Here is a 23,352-nt window from a genome sequence, read left to right on the forward strand (position 1 = left end):
TTTTTGAAAATTGAAAAAGAAGAAGTCTAGCATTCAAAGAAAATTCAGAATATGTCAAAGTTAATCGGGAAGATATCCAGAATACCCAAAGTTTTATACGAGCATAAGAAGAAGACGATCTTCTTCTCGTTCCTCGGATACCTCGGAGCCGATTGGGTATACAGATGGGATCGGAATCAAAGAATCAGGAAGTATTATGCAGAAATCGCTGTGAAATACGGACAAAAAACCGTTTCTCGTCAGTGAACACACTCGAAATGACAGCTTCTTCATAACCAGAATAATTTCAGCTGATGATAAACCAAAGCGAGTTTTCGTTCTAGTGAATGTCGAAGGCAATTCCAGAAGCTGCTTCGACGCTTTCAATAAAAATGCTTTACCTCTTTTCTTGTTGTCGGGAGTACAAGTAGACGTTGTGAAGGTGAATCAGAAAAATTATTACTCGAATTTCGATTTACTTTAGGCAGATAATGAAGCACAACTAGAAGCATTGGCTGGAGCAGTGGACCTGCAAGAAGCTGATGTTTTATACGTGGTTGGAGGCGATGGAACAATCGGAAAAGTTGTAACCGGAATCTTTAGAAATCGAGAAAAAGCTCAACTCCCAGTTGGCTTCTATCCTGGTGGATACGACAATCTGTGGCTGAAAAGAATGCTTCCATCGGTTTTCGAAAAGTCGGAAGATGTTCGCCACGCGTGTGAAACTGCTATGGCGGTAATTGAGGATCAGAAGCAATCGGTATACGCCTTCGAGCTGACGAACGAAGAATCACAAGTCGCTCCAGAATATGGACTCGGCGACGTGAGCGCCGGCTGGTTCAGACAGTGCGAAGATACAAGGAAAAAGTTTTGGTACTTCTCGATTGTCAAACGACGATGGGCATATTTTTGGGAGATGCTCAAACGATCACCGAGTCCTATCGAATGCCACGTGGAATATGAAGAGACATGTTCAGGATGTGAGAAGTGTCGACCTAAACCAATCATTCAAGCACCAACGTGGAGATGGTGGCATGTGTTGACAGGGACACCGAAGTACAAGAACAATGATGGTAATTATTTGAATTGAGAATATAGTCATTTTTCTTCTTCTTCTTCTTCTTCTTCTTTGTCTGAAAATCACAGCCAATTTACGCACACATAGGGAATACTGTAGCATGTGAATTCTTTCAGCACAAAAAGATTACACTGGAATCATCAACGAGAAGTGTGGGGAGAAACATGAAATCGAGGCGAAGGGAGTGGAATTGTTGGTAGAGAATGAGCAGATGACGGATTACTCTCAATTGCGTTTCCGGATGGGCGGCACGGATTACGGACGGTTTGGTGTGATATCTGATGGATGGAAGAGGTGTTCGGAAGATGTTGTTGGAAGAAGTACTGATAAGGATTTCTACAAGACCGATTTTTTAGCCAACGCGGTTTCGTTCAAAATTTCTTCACTGCCAGTTAGTGATTCATCGATTTTCATTCATTAATGATCTACTTTCAGTCCTACATCCATCGTCTCTATATCTCGAGTAACCCGACGCCAAAAGACGCAGAGCTCACTGATAGAAAAATCACAATTCGTGGCACTCAAAAGAAGCTCGACATTTTCCTCCCCACTGGAATTCGTATGGAGTTGTAACCGAATATTAGTAAATTAGGATTGTATAGTAGATAATTGAATTTTTGTTGGATCTATTTCTTCATTGTTTTTTGCTTCTTTATCGTTTTTTTTGTATTAGAAATAATGTTATGTTTATATTTTTCTTTGCGACGCATCAGAAGAACAGAGTCGTCTCCTCGAAACTGTTTATTTGAATATCGAATAGCAGCATCGTTATAAACACAGAAAGCATCGAAAAGTCGAGAAAATTCTTCATTCAAGGTTCTTATGACCGAGGTGGAGTTCGAATGGAATGAATCTAAACTTCGATTACTGTCTGATATTCTTTCGGAAAATGTACAAAAATATGTGAAACTAGAATCGATTGAATTAGAGGCAAAAACAAGATCATTCACAGACGATTCGGATAAAGATGGTGTGGAAGAGGAGTTTCAGAGACTGTAGGTTTTTTTATTTACCGGTGGCCGGAGGTCCCACAACGACAACTACCATAACCTAATTTTTTGTCATTTTCCGATTTTTTTCTCGATTTTCTAAAAAGAGAAAATTAACAGAAAAAATGTGACAATCAGTAAAAATCGAGAAAAAATACGCAGACAAAAAAACAGTTTTAGGTTACGGTAGTTGTCATTTCGGGTCCCTCGGCCACAACCACCGATGATTCTCTTCCACGTCTCCGACTTTTTGTACTAGAATAATAGGCCATATTCCTTTTTTCAGACTTAACAACTCTTTCGATCCTTTGATGGATTATAAAGAACACCAAAAAGTAAAAGAAGAAATTCCATCTCCGAAAAAAGAACAATTTCAATGGCTATCCAGTTGGAAACGAGTAGCTGGAAAATTAGCAATTTCCTATGTTGATGTAAGAACTGAGAAACACATTTAAAAACAAATTTTTTTCAATTTCAAGAAAACGTCCAACACAATCATATTCCGTCGCCTCCAAGTCCTTCCAAATGTGCTACCTATTCTGGTGATTGCTCATACTAGTCCTCGGAATGTGATCATTATTTACGGAAAAAGAAGGAATTCGAAAGAGGAATTTGATTTACAAACTGTTCTTCGTCACTCCTACAGTAACATTCCAGATGGAAGTTTGCAGGTTTTATTAGGTTTTATCGTATTCTATCTGGCAATTTGGTTTTCAGACAATACACTTCCTCACTAAGAATCTTCTGGATCTCTATTCCCAATTGTTTTCAAGACAAATCGCTCCTTCCTTCAAAACGAAACACTTTCGATGCCTACCATCTCTCTGCCTACAGTACGATATTCTTGGACCGATTCTGGATAAAGTAGAAGGCGTTCCAAAACCTGATACGTAATTGAAATTCCACGTTTCTTTTCTGAGCTAGAATCGATTTCAGAACAGATGTTTCTCTGGACGAAGCCACTTCTAATTGGGTGCATCGAAAATGGGATAACTATCAATACCTGACCTACCTGAACAGGATAACTGGACGAGTTAGACAAGAGGTTCCTAATCATCCAATCTTCCCGTGGGTGTGTGATTTCTCATCGCAGAATTCTGGATTTCGCCCGTTGAACCGAACGAAATATCGGTTGTGTAAAGGAGACGATCAGTTGAGAGAAATGTATTCTCGAGAGCCATCCCATCATGTTCCAGAACTTCTTTCTGATATTGGCTATATGGTTTATCGTGCTCGAGTGGAGCCGAAAGAGAATCTTTGCCGACACGTTCGCCGAAAATGGGTTCCAGAAGAGTATCCATCCACAATGAGTAGAATGTTCCAGTGGACGCCAGATGAGTGTATTCCCGAATTCTATGATGATCCATTAGTTTTCAGTAAGACACTGAGATGACGATTGTGATATATTATGCACGTTTTACAGCTTCTCGTCATGCGGATATGTCGGATTTACAATATCCAGATTTTGTGTCTTCCCCACAAGAATTCATAAAATGGCATCGTGAAATGCTGGAACACGAGGAGGTTTCCATGAATCTCCACAGATGGATCGATCTGGTTTTCGGGTTTAATGTGAGAAAATAAATCTTTTTTTTAAACATTTATTCGTTTCAGCTCTCCATCGAAAACAGCAAAAATTCTCTGAATCTTCATCTCTGCTTCGTAGAGAAAAATCGTCGTAGATTAAGAACAAATGGAATGGTTCAGTTGTTTACGAGACCACATCCGTCAAGAATGCCATTGAATTATGTAAGCGTCTCTATTTAAGAGTTAAAATAATAAGTTATTTTAAAGAATCCGAAATCGGATTCTTATTATCTTCAAATGGATTCGTTTGGTTATGGAATGGAGAAACAAGAAAAAGATTCAACAGAATGGAGAGAATTCGATGAAGAGAGTCATCAACAGATATTTCAAAAAATCAAGGAAATCCGAGTGAGAGCTTCGAAGTTTTAACCAATTTTATCATATATTTTATAGAGGCTCCGCCACAAAACATACTTCTCATCTATGGTATCCTTAATAGAAGTTATTGCTCAGATAGTAGTCGCTCCTCATTTAGCCGGAAGATTCGATGATCAGGATCATATTCGCCACTGTCTTCGTCAATTTTCATATCGGGTACCTGTGAACTATCGAAAACTTTTCGATTTTCTGTTGAATCCAAAACAAGACTTTCCGGATTGTGACGAATTTTCATTTTTTGTCAGCGTCTGCCTGAATATTCCAACTAAGATTTCAAATTTCTCAGAAGAATTTGCGAAATGTGTATCACTGCACTCGCTGCGAAAATTGGATGTGATTCCTCCTTTTTGTATGTTCCATCGTTTTGAAAACGATTGAAACGGTTTATTCCAGCAAAACGCGCTCAATTGCTACTGATCAAAGAGCTGGACAGCCTTAAAAAGTCGATCCGTCTTTGCGATCATATGGAAACATGTGTCGTTGCGGCATTCCGACAATTATTAGAAGACGAAGAAGCTTGTATTCAAGCAGTTCACAAATTGATGCCAGTTATCACACGAAGCTTGAGTCAATCTGCATTAGAGGATCTGATCAATCCAATGATAGAGTTGATACAATGTGAAACTTCAGTGAAGGTAGATTTTGAGTTATCTAGTTTACGGAAGTTCGAATATTTCCAGCTCCTCGATCGTCGCTTCCTGATGCACGTGTCTATTTGTTATGGAACCCACACTTTCTTGGATCTCTTTCTTCCTCCAATCGTTGAAGCATGCGCTTCTTTGAATCCTGATCGATCGGTGGTAGCAAAAGAAAGTATCATGTGGTTGGCAAAACGTTATGGTCCTGTGATATGTGCCAAATTCATCTCATCCAACGTCCTCCGAATCATGGCTAGTTGTTACGAGGGGTTCGAATTAGTAGGACTGGATCAAGTACCAAAAGTAGGTCATTTTATGAAATAAAAAAAACAAGGTAACTTTTTTCCAGGTTGTGTTCGGCGTAGTTCTTCAAGGCGACGAAACTTGCTCTCGAATTGAATCCCTACTTTCTGAAATCGTGCTGACCTACAGTGTCACATTCATCACTGTTCAATTCCTTCCATTCTGTGTTGACCTGATTGAGCAGTTCCATAAACGTCCGTCAGTTCAACTCGAGCCTGGATTGGTTTCCGTTTTCCGAATAGTTGAACTCTCAATACGATCCATGTCTGATCATCAACTCATGAATTATTTAGAGGTAATTTTAAATAAAATATCTCTAAATAGCTTCAATACTTTCGTTCAGGAATTCATAATTCAAAAAGTGATCTATCGAGTGCTCACGATCCTTCTCAATTCAAGTTTCCAGTTCTCCACAACGAGAGTTCGCAACATCATCATCTGCAAGGTCTGTCAATTACTACACTCGATTACCCAGAAAATTGGAACCGAGAACACACGCATCTACGCCAGCCAACCATTCAAATTGATTTTCTCGACGTTCAGTGAAATTTACGATACGAATGAAGAGCTAAGGATCATTCTCAGAAAACGATCCCCTGAAAACACCCTATATGAAGTTCCTCTATTCATGGTAGAAGACGTCGTTGATAAATTTGCCAGAGAGTGGGGAGTTCCATTCTTGTCTTCTTTTTGTGACGATCCTGCATTCCTCATTCCATTCGTTTCGAATGCAGCTTCATCATCGCCGAATATGCCAATCGCACACTCACCACCATCCACGTTCCCAGCATATTCTCTAGGAGGCATGTCTTCTGGAAATCGACTGTTTTCGCTGTCTGCATCGAGTCCCGTTAATTCTGTGAACAGTTTAGGAGGATTGAGGTACAGTAACCCCCACTTTATTATAACTAGACTTGCTTTAGTCTTTGTGATTCCGGATCGTTGAGCTCAGTCTGGTGTGCTAGAATTTCTGCGGCTGTTTGTGGAGTAGAGTAAGTTAATGCTAATTTCTTTCACTATATTACGGAAGTTCCTTTTGTAGCAATTATCGTTTTGATCACCTCTCCCTCTGCAACTTCACTGGGCATCAAGAAAGAATCAGAAGACTTGCAGCGATTTCCAACGAGAATTCTTTCGTATCAGCATCTTCTGATAAGACAGTCAAGTATTTGATTTTAAGATACCTAACCCAAAACTATGTTTAATTTTCAGGTTATGGTCCATAAAACCAGAACAAGATGAAATCGGGTGCCAATGGACGTATCAAAATCACAATCGATCTGTACATGACGTGGCGATTCTTGCGGATAACTCAATTGCTTCTACTGACGGCTCACTTCATGTTTGGGATCCATTTCGGACTACACTATTGGCACAACTAGAATGGGATTCATCGAAAGAAGGAAATGGGGGGAACATAATGAGAATTGAGAATGTGGATAGACATATTCTCGCGGCGATTTGCAGTCTACACTCTACGGTGAAACTGTTTGATAGTCGAGTTGGTGGATGGACGTGTGAGCTGAAAGTGTCGCCGGGACCAGGTCTCACTAGGTCACTGACAGTCAGAGATAATGGTGAGTACTTTTTTATTGAATTTCTATTCCTCATATTTTTACAGGAAACAAAATGGCAGTGGCACTTTCAAACGGAACTCTCGCGATTCTTGATGCGCGAAACGGGAAGATCAACGCTTTGGCGCAAACGAATTCCACGCACACCGTCTCGGTTTGTCATCGTTTCTAAGAGATAACATATTCCGAAGTCGGAATAACATATTTAGTCGTCTTCTGAGTTTATCACTGAGTCCCGAATTTTACATTTGATGTGGTGGCAGAAGCGGGCGCTTCTTGTTTCGTTGTTCGCGTTTGTTTTAATGGTTCCTGAGGAGAAAGATGGCATATGGAGATAAAACATCGTCGGGGATGGGTCATAATTAGATGGTTTCAGTTTAATTGGACAGAGGGAAATCACATCATAAAAACAGTATTGTTTTAGTAGTGTTAATTGAAGACTGTTCTAGGTCGGCAATTGGGAATCACAAAGTCAAAAATTGGGATCAATTGAGAAATTGCTATTTTTCTACAAAGTTTAAGTTACCGTAACAGCTCAACATGCTCTAGCAATTTGAGCTCATTTATCACTTGCACTTTAAGCTCAATTATCTCGGTTCCTATATCTGAAGTTTGTCAACAGATAAAATGTTGTTAATTTTACGAAGAACATTTTATCCGTTGGAAGAATTTCAATATCGTTTGCAGGAACCGAGATAATTGAAATTAGACATAATTAGACGTGGACTTCTATTTGAGCAATAAAGTTTAAAATTTTTCCTTTTTTTTTTGACTTAACAACAACTGAATAACAAAGCTTCATTCCCTTCCAGGTTAATTGGCTTTCTGACACCGGCCTACTTGTATGTGATGCCGACGAATGTGGTGTTATCCTTGAAACCAATCCCCGCGCGCATATCGTCCGAAAACTTCAAGATCCCGTAACAGCTGCGGTTATAACGGACAACTCGCTGGTCACTCTTCAGAATGGTTCGATGCTCAGGTAATGCGACAGTTAACCCCTAACACCCTGCTAACGAAAATAATTACAGAGTGTATCGAAACAGTGGAGAGCTTCAAATAGAGACGAAGATCCGTCCCGACGAGTTACCAGGCACTCCCACCGCCGTTTTGCCCCTCCCACTCAATTGCTCTTATTTGATAGGCTCGAGTCACGGAGCCATTCGTTTAATGTGTTGAGATATATATTTGTAAATAGGTTTATATTCGTCATGTATACACTCTTCATTCAAACATATCATTATTTTCTACTTCTGTGATTTGTCTACTTCTTATAATCTGTGATAATTTTCTTTCTCGAAACCTTTTGTGTTTTTCATTCCTCATAAAGTAAATAATGTGTTATTTGACAAAGTGTTCTTCTTCTTGTTCACACGAGAGTCTTTTGGGTAAAAAAGAAAAAGAACCGAAACACAAAAAGTAAACAACTGAATGTGAAGTTTGAGACCATTTTCTCTAAAGCCTTTCTGAAATCCTTTCACAACACGAAGATCTTCCGATTATGTGGGAGTCCTAATCTAAATCCGGCCTTTCTCATATATTTATAGAACTGATATCATCTCAAAAATAGAATGCAAAAACGTGCGAATTGAGGTCAGAAGATTGATCCGGAAGCTCTTATAATCTGGTCTAATCTCTTACTAGAAGGGACATTAACAATTTGAGATTACGTGGTATTTACAAAATGAACCAGGTCTTGTTTTTGAAAATTTTGAATCAAGAAGGAGCATGAGGTTCTCAGGATTCTAGAATAACGGAACTATGACGATGAGCTCATATTAAAAAACATCAAATTTCTTAAGATTTGGAGTAACTTTGCTTTTCTGAACATCTTCAAAAATCTTGTTCTGAAACTCTTTTTTTCAAATTTCATTCACTGGAATTCTTGTGTTTTAGATTCCAAATTCGGAATTAAATTTCATAAGCTTTATCTGTTATTCGGGTACAAAGAAAAACCGAAGGTCCCACAGCGACAACTACAGTAACCTAAAATTTTTTTTTTCGTAATTATTTTCTTGTTTTTAAGGATTTTAGACGATTTTTCTTTTTTTTCCACGAACAAGTCGGAAAATCAAAACTTTGATAGCTAAACAATTCACAAAAAATGTGCGAAACTCGAGAAAAATTCAGAGAATAAGTTACTGTAGTTGCCCTTGTGGGACCTTCTGCCACGGTTTAAAAAAAATTAGAGTACTCAGATTCGTAAAACGAATTTTTTCAAATCCGAGATTCTGAGATTCTAAGCGTCGAATATTCTTAAATTCTGAATTTATGAGTGTAAAGAATTTGAAGATCCTGAGATTATTAAGATGAATTAGTAACAAAAGTTCCACTTTCAAAGTATGAGATAATATGATTTTCTGATTTTTGGGCACTCTGCTATCAAACAAAAAAATTATATCCCCTCTTAGCACACGAACTATCCGTTCTTCTCCTCAATTTCATTTTCCAATGTCTCTAGGCACTAAAAAAAGTTTTGAAGAGTATCCTCTGAGTTTTGTGTGTATGTGCCTGGGCGGTCGCTTCTTCTTTTTTTTTTCCTCCTGTGCCCCGAAAGAGAAGAGTCGAGGGGGCAGTTGTCTGTTGAGAGTTACCTACTATCTTTCACTCTCTTTCTCTTATCACATATCCATTAAACCCCTGATCTATCTCACCATTTGTCTGTCATTTTCTTTTTTTTTTCTTTTCCCGTAGGGCCAAAAGCTCCCTTCCTCTTCCTTATCATTTTTCTGTTATATAGTTCCTTTTTTATTTTGGAAAACCTGCAAAGAATCACCCCAGAAACGCCTACATACGAATGTGATATCAATTTGTAGTTGTATTTTGGCTTCAGTTTTGGAGTCCACCCCTTCTATCAACCCATATAAATATGTGGGTCTTTTTGTTTATACCTTTATCCGGCAAGACCTGAATTTCAAAACTTTTTCGTCTTCCACTTGAATGCACATTAAAATTTTTCATTTTAGAGTCATTTTTTGAGTTCTTTTGATTTTTGAGAGGTTTGGTTTTGAAATCATTAAGATAACATGTCAAGTGAGAAAAAAGTTTGAATACAAGTTTTCAATGATATAAAAGCTGTAATAGAAGGGCTCCCTGACTTTTTACTTTGAGCCAATTTTTCTAGTTTCCTGTCAAAAACATGTGAAAAATTTTAACTGATAACTTGTTTTTCATAATATCACAAACATTTTATCATTTGACACATTTTTTATATCTTGTGTAGGAATTGAGATAATTGAGTCCGAACTTGACAATGTGAGCCGGTTCTACCACTAAGTTAATTATGAACCCCTCAAATCTCGGGTACAGTAATCAGCTATGACTTTTGGACTACCTATATCAGTTCCAAAGAATAATCACTTTTAATTATTAGTCATCCTTTTTTTTTGTCTATCGAAAAAAATCAGACTTCCGCTTTGTTCATTCTTTATCCATTTGTTCAAATTCAGATCTTTGGATTTTTTTCAAAAAATGTATAATTTATAAATGGGAGATCAGTCTAGTTGAAACGGTCTGCTGAGAACTGATTCACATTCTCAAATTATAAAATTAACTGAATGTAATATTAAAAATGATACAATTTCCTAGTAAAACCGTAAACAATCTAATAGAATGCCACCGAAACTTTAGACTTTGAGCCAACTTATCTCGGTTCCTGCTAAACATAACAAAAAGTGGTCAACCAACATGATATTTTAAAATTAAGCTTAACATTTTATCAGTTGATCACTTTTGATATCTTTTACAGGAAACAAGATATATTGACTCAAAGTTGGCTAAGGGAATGTTATTAGAGTGTTTACAGTATTTTATTCATCTTATTTAAAGTTGATGGATGCTGGAGAATTTTTTGATTTCAAGATACAAATTTTCAGATTTCAAATCCATGGATTTTGAATTTTTCTCGATTAAGCTATCGGAGACTGCTGATCCTAGATACGGTAGATGAAAAAATCTGCGACCATTGAACATTTTTGGTCTGTAAATAAGCCTTATCATCCCACATAGCTCAGGCTCAAAAAATAAGCAGAGATCATCTGAATTTCATATTTATCCTCTTAGAAATTCTTATTTCTTGAAATGTTTTTTTCTGGAATTTGGCTGGCGCCACTGCCCTTCTTCTAGTCTTCCAATGTTCAGGAACTGAGTCAGTGATCTCTCTTTTGCAAAGGAATTAGTAATCTGAGAACATATGACTGGTGCAAAAATTAATCCAGGCGGAACACCAAAATACGTAGGACGTCCGGCTAGGTCATAAGGATTTGATGAACCTTGGAACTTTAGATTTAGGAAGGAATATTTTTTAGAATCTGATTTTCTACACAACTGATTTGTTTGTATTACCTGAGAACTTTGAAATCAAATCCAGTTCACAAAGCGCAGGTACCGTTAAACCTGTAATAGAATTGCTCCCACACTGTCAAGCTTGAGCTCAATTATCTCGGTTACCATGACAGATATCAAAAAGTGGTCAACTGATAAAAGGTTGGTAATATTATGATAAAAAATTTATCAGTTGACCACTTTTATAGGTAGTCCAAAAGTCATAGCTGATTACTGTACCCGAGACTTGAGGTTGTCATAATTAACTTAGTGGTAGAACCCGCCCGCACTGTCAAGTTCGGACTCAATTATCTCAATTCCTACACAAGATATAAAAAATGTGTCAAATGATTAAATGTTTGTGATATTATGAAAAACAAGTTATCAGTTAAAATTTTTTATGTTTTTAACAGGAACTTAGATAAATTGGCTCAAAGTAAGAAGTCAGGGGGCTCTTCTATTAAAGGTTCACGTTATTTCTTGTTTCCAGCCCCTTCAAGTTCATAAAAGCATCTATAAGTCTTTGCTCTTTTGCCCTATATGTCTCCCTCTTATACTTGGTAATAAAATCATAAATTATGAGTATATTCCGTTTTTCATAACTCCATTTTCCTCTTGAAGACGTAGCCTTTTTTTCCACTTCCAAAAAAAAACTTTTTTCTGGGAATCTATAAATCAGTAGCCTACGAAGAATTCAAGTACTTTTTGAACAAAAAAAGGTTTTTTGTCTGGTTTCATTCTGAATTTTCAGAATACACTCTCACGTTTTTTAATTCGACAAATGAGGTGACTTTTTTGTGATAAGCAAAAAAGAAAGCATGTGAAAAGTTTTGACTGAAAGTTTTTTTTGAGATTCTGATATACTTTTATTCTTTCGTTATCAGAATCGGAACATTTGAATTATAGAGATTCAAATATTTAGAATCTGGGATCCTCAATCTAGAAGATTCCGGAATTTCCAGATTTTGGAAATTCGATATTACAAAAGATTACAAGTTTCTGATTAAAAAAAACCACTTTAAAGTCTACCGTATTTTCTCTGATGGAAGTCCATCCTGTACGTTTACTTTGTTCTCCATTATCTCGATTCCTATGCAAGATATTAAAAAGTAATAAACTGATGAAATGTTGCTGATATTCTGATAAACATTTTGTCAGTTAACCACTTTTTGATATCGGTTATAGGAAATGAGATACATGACCTCAAAGTTAATGGTTTGGGTGCCGTTCTATTAGAGTGTTTACGGTAAGTTGATTCTAAGGTTTTGAACAGTTCAATTTTTATGTGATTTTGAAATTCTGGGCTTCGAAGGTTGGGAGGTTCTGACTCAATAAGAATGTCCGAATTCTGAAAATTCTAGTTCGGTTCTACCAAACCAAACTTCGCCGACTTTCCAAAATCTAGCCGACCGTATAAGTACAAAAGATGACGTACTAAATAGGATCACGCATGTATATTTTTATGTCATAAACCAAAAAAACAACTGATTGAAACAGTGAGGGCCGAAAGTTGAACCTCTCCCCGCTTACAGATGACGTCCTTTCCCTTTTCTCTTCCTCTTTCAATATTCATCCCAATTTTTTTTCAAGAACTCATTTCTCTTTTCTCTTCTTCTTCTTCAAAACCAAATCCACATAAAACACATCCTATTGGTTTGTGCTCTTCACTTTATTCTTCATTTCGGTCGTCAAAACTGAGGAGTCGTTAAATGAAAATCAAGGAAAAGGGGAAGAAGAAAAACGAATCGTTTGATTCCCAATTATCCCCCCCCCCCCTTAATTTCTATTTGCGTTCTTCTTTTTAGAGTCTAACCCTTTTTTGGAAGAAGAGTGATGGCAGGAAATTGTCGGGTTGTTCAGGTTCTCAAATTGCACATTTTGAGGACTACTGTAGTTCTAAAGGGATGACGTGGCTTTTTGTACTTCGTCTCCCACTCAGAAAAAAAGAGAAGCTAATTGAATTGATTTCTGAAGAAGAGATTCAAGTACACCAGATGGCAGGCTTCGAAGAGAAGCACCTGTGGTGGGGGCTCGAGAAAAACTAGCAGAGTTTTCTCTCTCTCTCTCCATGAACAATTTTTAAAGATTTTGCATTTTCTCCAAGAGCTCCACCATTCAATTTCACCTGTCTTTGGCAGAATTTAAAACTTGCTTCAAAAATTTGAAGAAATCTCAAAACACACTTTTAGTACACATCGAGTTTTGAAAAAATTTCCTTTTATTTGGTTTCTTCAATAATTTCAAAATATTAAAAAAATATCAAAGAACTTTTGAGAACCTATAAATTAACTTGAAAATGTTTTTTGAACCAAATTTTGGGAGTGAGAAAGTTTCCGAGAATTTCATAAAGTTTGAAATAATTACGGTATAATTAGAAAATTCAGAATTTCCATTGTACTTTCAGTGCAAGACTGCTGTGATCAAGTAAAGGCTGAAAATCGAGTTCGAATCAAATGTTTTAAAATACCGTAAAACCTGTAATAGAAGTACCCCTTACGTTTTAACTGTGAGCAAATGTATCTTGGTTCCTTTTGAAGATATCAGAAAGTAGTCAACTGATAAATTGTTTATCATAACATCATAAACATTTTGTCAGTTGATTACTTTTTTATATCTTTCACAGAAAAGGAGATATATGAGCCAAAAGTGCTGGACATTTTTGACACCATTTGAGATTTTTAGATTCCAATTTTATAGGCTGATGAATTTCTTGAAACACGTAATAATTACGGAGAGAAGACGTTCCATGGACTCAAGGAAAACAAAGCATAAATTCAAAAATGCGCAAAAACCAAAAATAACCTTGTTTTAGCACTCCTGGAAGCCGAGATACGGACCTTTGAAGTTTTTTTTAAATTTAGAGACGCAGTGTGTCTCGTCGTCTGCGTCTCTAGCCTTCTAAAGCTCAAACGGCTGTATCGTACCTAGAAAAGCTAGAATTTTTGCAAAAATATGGAAAATCTTATATCATTGGGTTCGGTGGGTAGTTTCACGAACAACAGTCACATTGGATCAGTGTCCGTCGAAATACAGACTCAGGGAATTTTGGGCAAGCAAACGGCAAGTTGCGAGCCATTTGGCAAGTTGCTGAGCAGAATCAGCAAGTTGCTGGACAAATTAGCAAGTTGCTAGGGCTTGCTGACCATGTTCGAGGAGGGTCGTACATCAGCAAGTTGCCGCATGCATGAAACTTGCTTGCCGCGAAAAAAGCAGTTGCCGTTCTCTTGCTGCGTTCAGATGGCATTCAAACGGCAACTTGCTCTATAAAATAGCAAGTTGCTGACCCAAAAAAACGGCTTGCCGTTTGTCAGCGGCAAGCAAAATTTTCGGGTTAGCAACTTGCCGAAAAATTCCCTGAGGATATTTGAAGTTTGGGGTAGACGCAGACAGTTAGAGTGTCTCGTTGTCTGCGCCTCTAACCCCGATGTCCAATTTCACTCCATTTTTTTGCTCTACGCTTCTTCGAAACTATTCCTGACTTCCTTCAAAAATGATGAATATACATTTCGTGAAACAAATCTTTAATTCATTCTCCTCATCTCTCAATCTTAAATATTCTAGCATCATTCATTCCATCCTCCTGCAAAACTTCTCAAGCTCAAACTAACTTATCTTCGATGGTTTCTTGATCTGAAAAGTCTGAAAATGGTGTGGGAACGGCGGATTTGCGAGAAAGTTCAGATTCTTTTCCCATCTCATTTTTTCTTCTTTTCTTAATCCTTTTTTTCCTTTTTTTTTTTTGATTACTTCTTCTTTTTTCTTTTTCCCAATCCCACCTATGAACTTGAACCCCTTTTTTACTCTGAAAAAGTAAAAAGATTTCTGTTTTGGATTTGTTTCTATGGTGTCAGATTGAATACTAGCTCTTTCTCTCTCTCTCCCATTTTGCTCCACTTTATGTAGTTGTTTAGTTGTTTGGAACAAAAAAAAAGAAGAAGGAAGAGGTGCATAAAAAAGAAGAAAAAAAGAAAGGATGAAAAGAACGCATTGAGAACATAAAAACCCAAAAATGAGTTAGTATTGGAGTTGAAGAGACGCAGAGATGGGTTGCCACTCCGAGTGGGATCAAAATTGGCCGTGGATCACTTTTGATTTATGAACATTTGAGGAAACATTTTTGAGGAGGGTCCCCGCAAAGAAAATATATAGAACTCTGACTCATCGGGTTCACCAACCTGGAAACTTAGAAGAAAACGTTTCGTTTACGAAATCCTTTCATGTGGGTCCGATTCGGTAAAGATCAGAGATGTCCGGATTCCGGATTCAGCGATTTTGATTATTTTTTTTTCCAAAGATTCCGAGAAAACGATTCCGGATTTTCAGCAAATATGTCAACTTTACAGCGAAATTTAAAAAAAATTAAAATTGTAAAAATTCTCAAATCAAAGTTAAATTACTCAGAACTTCAGAAAATTCGAATATTTGAGAAAGTGCGAACTTGAGATGTTCAGATGTTCGGATGTTCAGAAATTTTGTAAATCATCAGAAATCTCCGGTTCTGAAATTCCCTAAAATTCCAAAAGAGTTAATGCAATTTGAGGTGTCTTCTTCTTTCTTTAAAATTGAGGTTTTGAAGTTTCAGATTTTCTATTTCAATACCTGCTCTCTTTTAAAATAACTTCCTTTCTAGAAAACTACCCTCAATCATCAATGAATTCAGAATGATCAAATCAAGATATCATTGAAAAGCTCAACAAATCTTTTTCCTCTTATCTCCTAAAAAAAAGTTCCAAACTCTTTCAAATCTTGATTCATCCTTTTTCAGTTGTTTATCTTTAGACTTTCCCAGACCCGCCCACATTATTCCATGATCTATATACACTCCCAATCACGTCATTTTAAGATAAAACAGAACTTGTACGTCAATGAATATTCTCAAGTGAGTACCACCTGCTTTTAGAAAACTATCAGTGTCTGAAAAAGTTTTCAGAGTCAGGGACGATAAATCAAACTGACAGGAAAAAACTCTTTTTTGGATAAAACTGGATACCTAAAGCATCCTTTTCAATTTCCGACTTCCCCTCTCTTTTTGATATTTTTTCTTTCATTCAATTTCCTTTTTCGAACACATGTCTCTATTAATCTGCACATCATTTTTCCCACAAGCTCCTAATCTTCTATTTAATCCTTCTCATAAACGATTTTGATTAGTCCTCGACGAGGCTCAAAAGGTGGGACGTTATGAAAAGTGCGGGGGAAATTTGAAATTTTTATATTTCCAACATTTTCGAATCTATAATTTATACTTTTTTGTTGAGTTTCATGTCTTGTGATTTTAAATGTTTCGATAATTGCCCTACTGTAGTTGGATACTCAACCAAAACATATCAAGACTCTTTTTGCTTTCTTTTCTTTACCTCTTCTCACAGATTGCGAAATGTGCTCAAGTGGGCGGAGCATATCCTTTGAAGGGTGGGCGGTACTTTTCTCATGAGCCTTTCTTCTTTCTCTCCATTTTTTCTCATTTTACATTCTTTTGTCTCTAATCCTTTCTATGAATATCATTTTCAGGCAATTAAAATGTCTGCCACGGAAAATGTGTCTCCGGAGAACTCTTCTTCAAACGACGATTCCACACAACGACGACGATCGACTACAGTTATCATGACGATGAATGTGACAATGCCAGCAGAGGGATCAGATGGACTCAAACGGAATGAATCGATGCGAAGAAGACTATCAAAACAGAATGCTACGATTGAAGAGGTATGAATAATCGCTTGGAAAATCATATCGTCACTTTTTGTATATGAGTCAGAAGGCTGAGCCGATTTAAGGGAAAAAGATAAAATGAGTCTATATATCTTGCTTCAGTTTGTATACCTTCTAGGATATTTTCTTTTTTCTAACTTTTACTTCTGAGAATCTCTCATCATGATTGTAAGTTACTTGAATACCGTAAACACTTTAATGGAAGCCCAATCCGTCAACTTCGAGGCTATGTATCTCGGTTTCTGTGAAAGATATCAAAAAGTAATCGGCTGATTGATTGTGTATCATAATATTACAAACATGTTATATTGATATCACTTACGGAAACCGAGATATTCGAGCTCAAAATTTATGGCTTGGTGGCTCTATAGTAAAGTGTATACGGTACGGTACAACTAACAGCTCAATCCAACCAAAAACTCGAAATCTTTCCAACAAAATCGGTTTTCTATTCCAGCCAATGTCTCATCTATCACTTTCTGATTGTCCATCCCCGAGCCCAGAAACTACCGTACCATGTATTGAAGAACATCCAGAAGAGGGAAGAGAGGATTCAGATGAGAAACAAACTGAAAGCAATAACGATGGAACTAAACTTCTTCCACCGGGTCATGCTCAGAAAAAACTATGGGCAACTTCAAAGTCATTGAGCCGAGAATCAACTGGAACGGAATACTCGGATAGGAGTGGAACGGATCTTCGCAGTTTCGTAGATCGCACGCTTCACAAGAGTGAGGAGGATAGAAAACAGATTTTAGAGTTTGAGCAGGAACTCAAGGATCTTGTAATGGATGAGAGTGTTCAATCGAAGAAGTTCGAACTTCCATCATCCTATCATCGGATGCTCCTTCATAGATGCGCTGCGTTGTTCGGATTGGATCATAATGTGACTAACAAATTGACAGAAATCGTTGTCAATAAGTCGGAGAGAACTAAAATGTAATTGAATTTTTGAAATGTTCAGCTCATCTAGAAAGATTTTCAGACCAGAAGAAAATTTCGCTGATTTCATTCGCCATAACAACTATTCGGAGGATCGATTACGACGACAAAACACTGGAGGATCTTCCAGAAAAGACTTGCATCATATGGAATCGTTTGAACAAAACAGTCAGTATGGAAGTCAAGCAAGTCTCAATCACGATTTGCTCATGATGCGCCGAGCTCAGTCATTCGATGTGGCACAAGTAGGCGGCAGTCCAGTCATGCAATCTCCCAGTCCACGTGGACTTCCGATGAGACAACACTCACTGAACTGTCAACCACAGCAACAAATGATTGGATCTCCTGTCAGTTCTGGAGGCCATCATGGCCATCAATGGGCTCCACAAAGATCTTTCGATTTCACAAACAACAGCTATTTGTGCACTTCCAAACATCCCATGATGCGGGTAAGTGGAGAAAGCGCATGTCATTTTGACATTACAAAAATTTTCAAAATGCCATGTTTTCCCCAAATGGATGTCATAAACTTTGAGAAAATTACTCTCAAGCCTAGCAATTTTTATGTTTTTTGGTTTGAAAATTAAATTTTATGTACACTTTATCCTACTGTAGCCTCCAAACATTAACATTAACCTAGTATTTCAGAAAGCCGAGAGTTTCGGTGGAATGGCAAATGGACATGGGTACTGTGAGCCAATGGTCTGTCAGACCCCACCATCTGTTATGGTCCACCATCATCACCATCACGCGCATTCCCATGTTCACCAGCAGCCGCATGAATCCAACTACACTGCATATCACCAGATGTACGATGAGATGCCAATGGGATCTCTGAACTACGCAGAGTCGGGAATGTGCTCTCCTGGAGGAACTTATTATGAATATGTTCCCGTTCAACAGCCTCCTCCACCAATTCAATACACTCGTCCGATTCGTTACATGTCGCATGACTATCATCAAAGAAGACCGCAATCTGCTTCATACACTTTATACACACCACAACCATATACTTCGTACCAACCACAAATGGTTCCCCCGAAGTCGAGGTTATAGTTGACCCGGTTCAATCTCAACCGTTCCCACCAATTGAGCAATTTGTTCTTCCGCCAGCTGAACAACAACAGCAAGGATACTCGTCAAGTCATCAAGAGAAAACTGCTAACAGCTTCATCAAGGTAAGTGTGTCGAAAGATAATGATGATAGTCGTTGAAAATAGAGCATTGATTCAGGCGAGCATTGACGGTGGGTACGGAAGTATGAATCAAGAGACGGATAGTTCTGGAAACGCTGAGAAAATGGAAGACGTCTCATCGCAATAATTTGAATATTTTGAATCAACATTCCCCGTAATCTTTCTTTTTCTATCGCTTCTATTTTTCTTATTCTCGTCCAGACCCCTCTCTAGAAACCGCTGTAGAATGTGATAAACAAAATATCGCCAAAAAAATCCAAAACCGCGGAATTGAACGATTATGAACAAGATTCAAAGTAAAGATATACTTTGCAGCTCTAGTCAACCTGTAGAAAAAATTTTTCCTGTTTCCTCCCCTCATCTCATTCATTTTTCTTCTGACTTTACTCATCTGTTCTGTCTGCGTTTCCCGAATTTCTCATATTTGTAAATTTTCTATCTGGAAATAAAGCTTTTTGGATACAAGCTGTTTATCAATAGAAATGTGTTGCAAATGTAGAGATAGTCTCAAATTCAAATCCAATTCGCATGTTCAATCACAGTATGGCGACAAGCATATTCGGCGCGGGACCTTTCGCTTTAGAGGTGTCCCGACAGGGTGGTGGAAAGTAATATGTAAGCGGCGCCAAAACTGTTTCAGTTCATTTCCTCATTTCAAATCACTCGAAAAGGATGTCGGACGTTGCCATTGCCGAAGCTCCAGTTGCTGTTGCTCCGAAAGCTGTCAGAGGAGGCCCTAGAAAGACGAAGAATGCGAATACTCCAAAATCGCCAAAGTCACCAAAGTCGCCAGCCGCAAGAGCTGGAAAGACGGCAAAAGCTGCCAAGGTGAGCTGCTTATACATGAAATTGTGTTTTTTAAATTGTTATTTACAGACTGCTGCTGCCAACAAGATCCCAAAAGTGAAGAAGGTGAAAGTTGTCGCTGATCATCCGGCATATCTGGAAATGGTCACGACCGCTATCACTGAACTGAATGAGAAAAAGGGTGCTTCTCACCAGGCTATCCTCAAGACCATCTCGAAGAACCACAATCTCATCAACATGGCCAACACTGAAAAGAGTGTCCGCAGTCGCCTTGCTATCGCTCTCAAGAAGGGGATCGCTGCTGGAACTATTCTCCAAGTTACTGGAAATGGTGCCAACGGAAGATTCAAGCTGCAGAAAGCCGGCACGAAGGCAGGCAAATCTTCAGCTGAACCATCAACTCCAAAGTCAACCAAGAAACCAGTATGAGCTCAAAAGTATTGAATCACATAAACACAATGTAAATTCAGGCTGCCGCTGTTACTCCATCCAGCGAGAAGAAACCAAAGTCGCCAGTCGCTGCCAAGCCAGTTGCCAAGAAGAGCGCCAAATCTCCAGCCGCTAAAAAGACCAGTAAGGCTCCAGCAGCCAAGAAGACTACTACCAAGAAAACTACCGCCTAAATCTCACCTCTTGCTGTTACATTTTATTCTACGAGCTTCCTTTGTTATTGCAGCCTTTGTTCCATGTTCATCTAGGCCTGCAACCATTTTTTGCTGTAAATACCAGCCGGTAGTAAAAACACCCCCGCTCTCATAGTATACTTGAAGCCCATTTGTCCTCGTATCACTAATAAATCGATACAATAAATATTTAACCGCTTCAGTTCGTTTCTTTTCCTAATTCAGGTTGTCAGTTGCAAAATTGTCCTAAATTTAGGATTTAATATTCATTTTGAAAAACTGCTTCTCGCGCGCGGTCAAGTTATCGGGGGAAGTTCGGCCAGCCTCCGTGGAGTCTTCGCGGACTACTTTTTGAAGTTATAATTGCAGCTGTTATTCCGAATAACTTATTGTTTTCCTTCAACAATTCATTAATTTCGTTCAGCGGTCTGCCAAAAAATGTCGGTGAACGTTCGCCTGGTAAAACGAACAACCGATGAACCGAAGAAGAAAGAGCCAGAAGTGAAAATGACGGAGAAATCGGTCCAACTCTTAGAGGGAATATCAAAAATGGATGCACCCGAGGTAAATAACATTCAAATGCTTGAGAACCACTCTCTTTTCAGAAACTTTTTGCTCTTGAAGACAAAATCTCGATGGAACTCACACATGATAAGTTATTCGATGAGTTCAATGAAGACTACACATTCCTAAAGACGGCATTAGAGGACTATATGGATGGAAAAGTTTGTGAAATCTATTACTGAAACGCTCAATATACATTTTTCAGCCAACAACCATTGCGGCAATCGCCAGGATTGCTCGGTTGCGTCGAAACACCCGACTATGCCATTACGCGACCGCTCAAATGAGAAAAGAAGTTGCAGAACGAATGGATCTCGTCGACGCGAAGCTTTTACAACTTCAAAATGTCACTAGCGAAGTTCAACACATTCAAAAAGAGATAGATCGTTGTCTAGACTTCAGCGCCGGTGACGAGGAACTTGAGCTGATTCCAGTTGAAGAATTCTACGCAGAGGCCCCTGAAACTATTTCCAAAGCTGAAGAAACGATGGGCAATGAGCATGAGCAGTATTTAGCAAGATTGAAGTATGAGGATAATCAAAGAAGAGAGTTAGTGATATCAGTTAGGAGTTTTGATGGTTAATTCTTTCATTTTCAGTTTATTGTCTACTCTCAATGAATTAGAAGGGCGTCGTAACGTTCTGCAAAGTGATATTCGAGGAAAAGAAGTTCGTATTCAAGGACTGAAACCAAAACTTGACGATCTTGCCAAAATGGTCGAACCAGTGTTCGACACAGTTGGGGCAAAGTTCAAAGACCTTACCATAGACGCGGAGCAGCGGAAGATGTCGTTAAGTCTTCCAGCTCCACTTGCAGTTGCTCATATCCATGCGACAGCTTACAAAGAGATTCACGATGATAAGATGTTTGAATTCAGTATCACTGGTAACAATGAGACAACGAAGCCAACGAAAGAAGATGGAGAAACGAAAAGAAGACGAAAAGAGGACGAAACAATACAAGAGAAAATCAATGAAATGGCTTCGAAGATTCTGGATGTGCATCCGATGAGTCTCAACCTGGATATTGAGTGTTCCAATGATTTGAAGATCACGATGTCGATTCAATACCTGACTGAATTGAAGCTTACAACAGCTAAATGGAGCATTCATCAAGATTCCAAGGCAAAGAAGTCGATCTTATTCAACGCTGATTCTTTGATGTCTGATTTATTCGAAGACGATTCCGGAGATAAATGTCCCAGTAAAGTTGGTGACTTGAAAAGCGAGCATCTCAAGTATGTAGTGTTTTTTCTATTGGTCATTAGTAATTTCATTCTTACAGACTAAATTTCAACTCAAATGCGAAAACGATTGGAAAACCATACAAGTTTATTCAGGAGTTGAGTGGCACTGGAGAAGCGGAAGGAGTCTCTGTAACGGAGCATCTCCGGAAGATTATCAAATCGATCAGACAGAGGGTCTCTGATCGCTGTGTGTTAGATGGAATTATTCGTAATTTGGAAGCAAAGAACACAGAAGAATTGGATTGTGGAGAAGATGTCAAAATCAGTTCATTTAAAAATTGTGAGGACGAGGCTTTTATTGCTTTGATACCGGCGTCTCTGTCAGAAGAAATCGCGAAATCTTCTGCATCAGATCGTTTCTCATACAAAATTGAAATTGTGGATAGTGAAAACAAACAGTTGGTTTTTTTCTCTTTCTATTCATAAAGAAAACCACCTATTTCAGCCTCACCGCATTCTTATCAATCCCTTGCGACTATCCGAGGAATCCTGTTTTGTTTGCGATCAGTGCTCCAGACGCTAATCCAGAAACCGTAAAGGTAAGCGCAGTGGTTACGGATGAAGTATTTAGTTCATATCAAATTTCAGGAAATCGAGGATCGTCTAAACAACGAATCATTCTATGTGGACAATGCTAACAGTCTCAAAGAACAATTGAATATTCTTTTGAAGCATGTCAATCTTTCCTAATTCTTTGATCTCTCTTTCTGTTCATCTTTTATCATCTTTTCGGAACTCAGTAAACTATTTATATTTTTGAATGCATTATGTTCTCATATATTTGTTGGTTGAATTGAATCCAACTATCTCTGATTCAAAATTGGATCATGAAACGAATCGAATATTTCAGATAAAATGGGAGGAGTCACCTCAAAAGTAAACGTCGACGTTGTTCAAGAACAGGTGAGATAAAAACGCAGAAAATCTCTTTCAAAATAATTTGTAGGTGAAAAAAGATCCAGTGGTAATGTACACGAAAAACTCTTGTACATTCTGCAACAAAGCCAAGGATCTGTTTGCCGATGTGAGAGTTGCGTATAAAGAGGTGAATCTGGACAGTTTGAAAGAGGCTCAACCACAAGATTACCTTGGAATTGTGAATGGACTCGTCTATACTACGCGACAGACAAGTGTGCCTCAGGTTTTTGTTAATTAGAAGTTTTACATGAAACATGGTATTTTTTAGATTTTCATCTGCGGTCGATTCGTCGGTGGTTTCACAGAACTCGAAGCACTTCGCAACGCTGGTCATCTTTTCGAAGCGATCGCTCAATGCACCGGAGAAAACGCTCCACAAGAATGATGTCTAATTGTTCATATATTCTATTCGTCTTTAACTTCTACCTCTAACCCTCTAAATTTCCATAAACTTGTGAAATTCTTATTTTTAGAACAAACTTCAAAAGCGAAATT

At 38.1% G+C, this 23,352-nt stretch overlaps 6 protein-coding genes across 6 annotated transcripts; all 6 read left to right on the forward strand.

Moving 5' to 3' along the window:
- Positions 1 to 51: 51 nt before the first annotated feature.
- Positions 52 to 1,630, forward strand: CBG26736 (the record flags this gene model as incomplete). The annotated part of the gene is made up of 5 exons (XM_045243691.1): positions 52 to 238; positions 291 to 421; positions 464 to 1,052; positions 1,174 to 1,448; positions 1,493 to 1,630. 5 exons carry the CDS (start codon positions 52 to 54, stop codon positions 1,628 to 1,630), a joined length of 1,320 nt encoding a protein of 439 aa, XP_045100732.1.
- A 249-nt stretch (positions 1,631 to 1,879) lies between these two features.
- CBG24676 lies at positions 1,880 to 7,705 on the forward strand (the record flags this gene model as incomplete). Its single annotated transcript, XM_045243692.1, has 17 exons — positions 1,880 to 2,052; positions 2,333 to 2,477; positions 2,526 to 2,717; positions 2,764 to 2,936; positions 2,983 to 3,422; positions 3,470 to 3,618; positions 3,661 to 3,795; positions 3,841 to 3,987; positions 4,027 to 4,360; positions 4,405 to 4,952; positions 4,999 to 5,834; positions 5,876 to 5,944; positions 5,995 to 6,117; positions 6,165 to 6,529; positions 6,574 to 6,680; positions 7,339 to 7,508; positions 7,558 to 7,705. 17 exons carry the CDS (start codon positions 1,880 to 1,882, stop codon positions 7,703 to 7,705), a joined length of 4,254 nt encoding a protein of 1,417 aa, XP_045091393.1.
- An 8,664-nt stretch (positions 7,706 to 16,369) lies between these two features.
- On the forward strand, positions 16,370 to 18,826 carry CBG24677 (the record flags this gene model as incomplete). Its single annotated transcript, XM_045243693.1, has 6 exons — positions 16,370 to 16,555; positions 17,019 to 17,500; positions 17,547 to 17,952; positions 18,152 to 18,535; positions 18,598 to 18,681; positions 18,737 to 18,826. The coding sequence occupies 6 exons, from the start codon at positions 16,370 to 16,372 to the stop codon at positions 18,824 to 18,826; spliced, it is 1,632 nt and encodes a 543-aa protein (XP_045091394.1).
- A 545-nt stretch (positions 18,827 to 19,371) lies between these two features.
- On the forward strand, positions 19,372 to 20,129 carry CBG24678 (the record flags this gene model as incomplete). The annotated part of the gene is made up of 3 exons (XM_002648369.1): positions 19,372 to 19,527; positions 19,576 to 19,929; positions 19,977 to 20,129. 3 exons carry the CDS (start codon positions 19,372 to 19,374, stop codon positions 20,127 to 20,129), a joined length of 663 nt encoding a protein of 220 aa, XP_002648415.1.
- Positions 20,130 to 20,567: 438 nt separating this feature from the next.
- On the forward strand, positions 20,568 to 22,629 carry CBG24679 (the record flags this gene model as incomplete). The annotated part of the gene is made up of 7 exons (XM_002648370.1): positions 20,568 to 20,693; positions 20,735 to 20,854; positions 20,899 to 21,242; positions 21,292 to 21,930; positions 21,978 to 22,337; positions 22,385 to 22,478; positions 22,528 to 22,629. The coding sequence occupies 7 exons, from the start codon at positions 20,568 to 20,570 to the stop codon at positions 22,627 to 22,629; spliced, it is 1,785 nt and encodes a 594-aa protein (XP_002648416.1).
- A 165-nt stretch (positions 22,630 to 22,794) lies between these two features.
- Cbr-glrx-21 lies at positions 22,795 to 23,242 on the forward strand (the record flags this gene model as incomplete). The annotated part of the gene is made up of 3 exons (XM_002648371.1): positions 22,795 to 22,842; positions 22,886 to 23,080; positions 23,126 to 23,242. The coding sequence occupies 3 exons, from the start codon at positions 22,795 to 22,797 to the stop codon at positions 23,240 to 23,242; spliced, it is 360 nt and encodes a 119-aa protein (XP_002648417.1).
- Positions 23,243 to 23,352: the final 110 nt, after the last annotated feature.

The sequence above is a fragment of the Caenorhabditis briggsae genome (assembly GCF_000004555.2).
Source record: "Caenorhabditis briggsae complete genome, chrIII, whole genome shotgun sequence".
NCBI lineage: Eukaryota > Metazoa > Nematoda > Chromadorea > Rhabditida > Rhabditidae > Caenorhabditis > Caenorhabditis briggsae.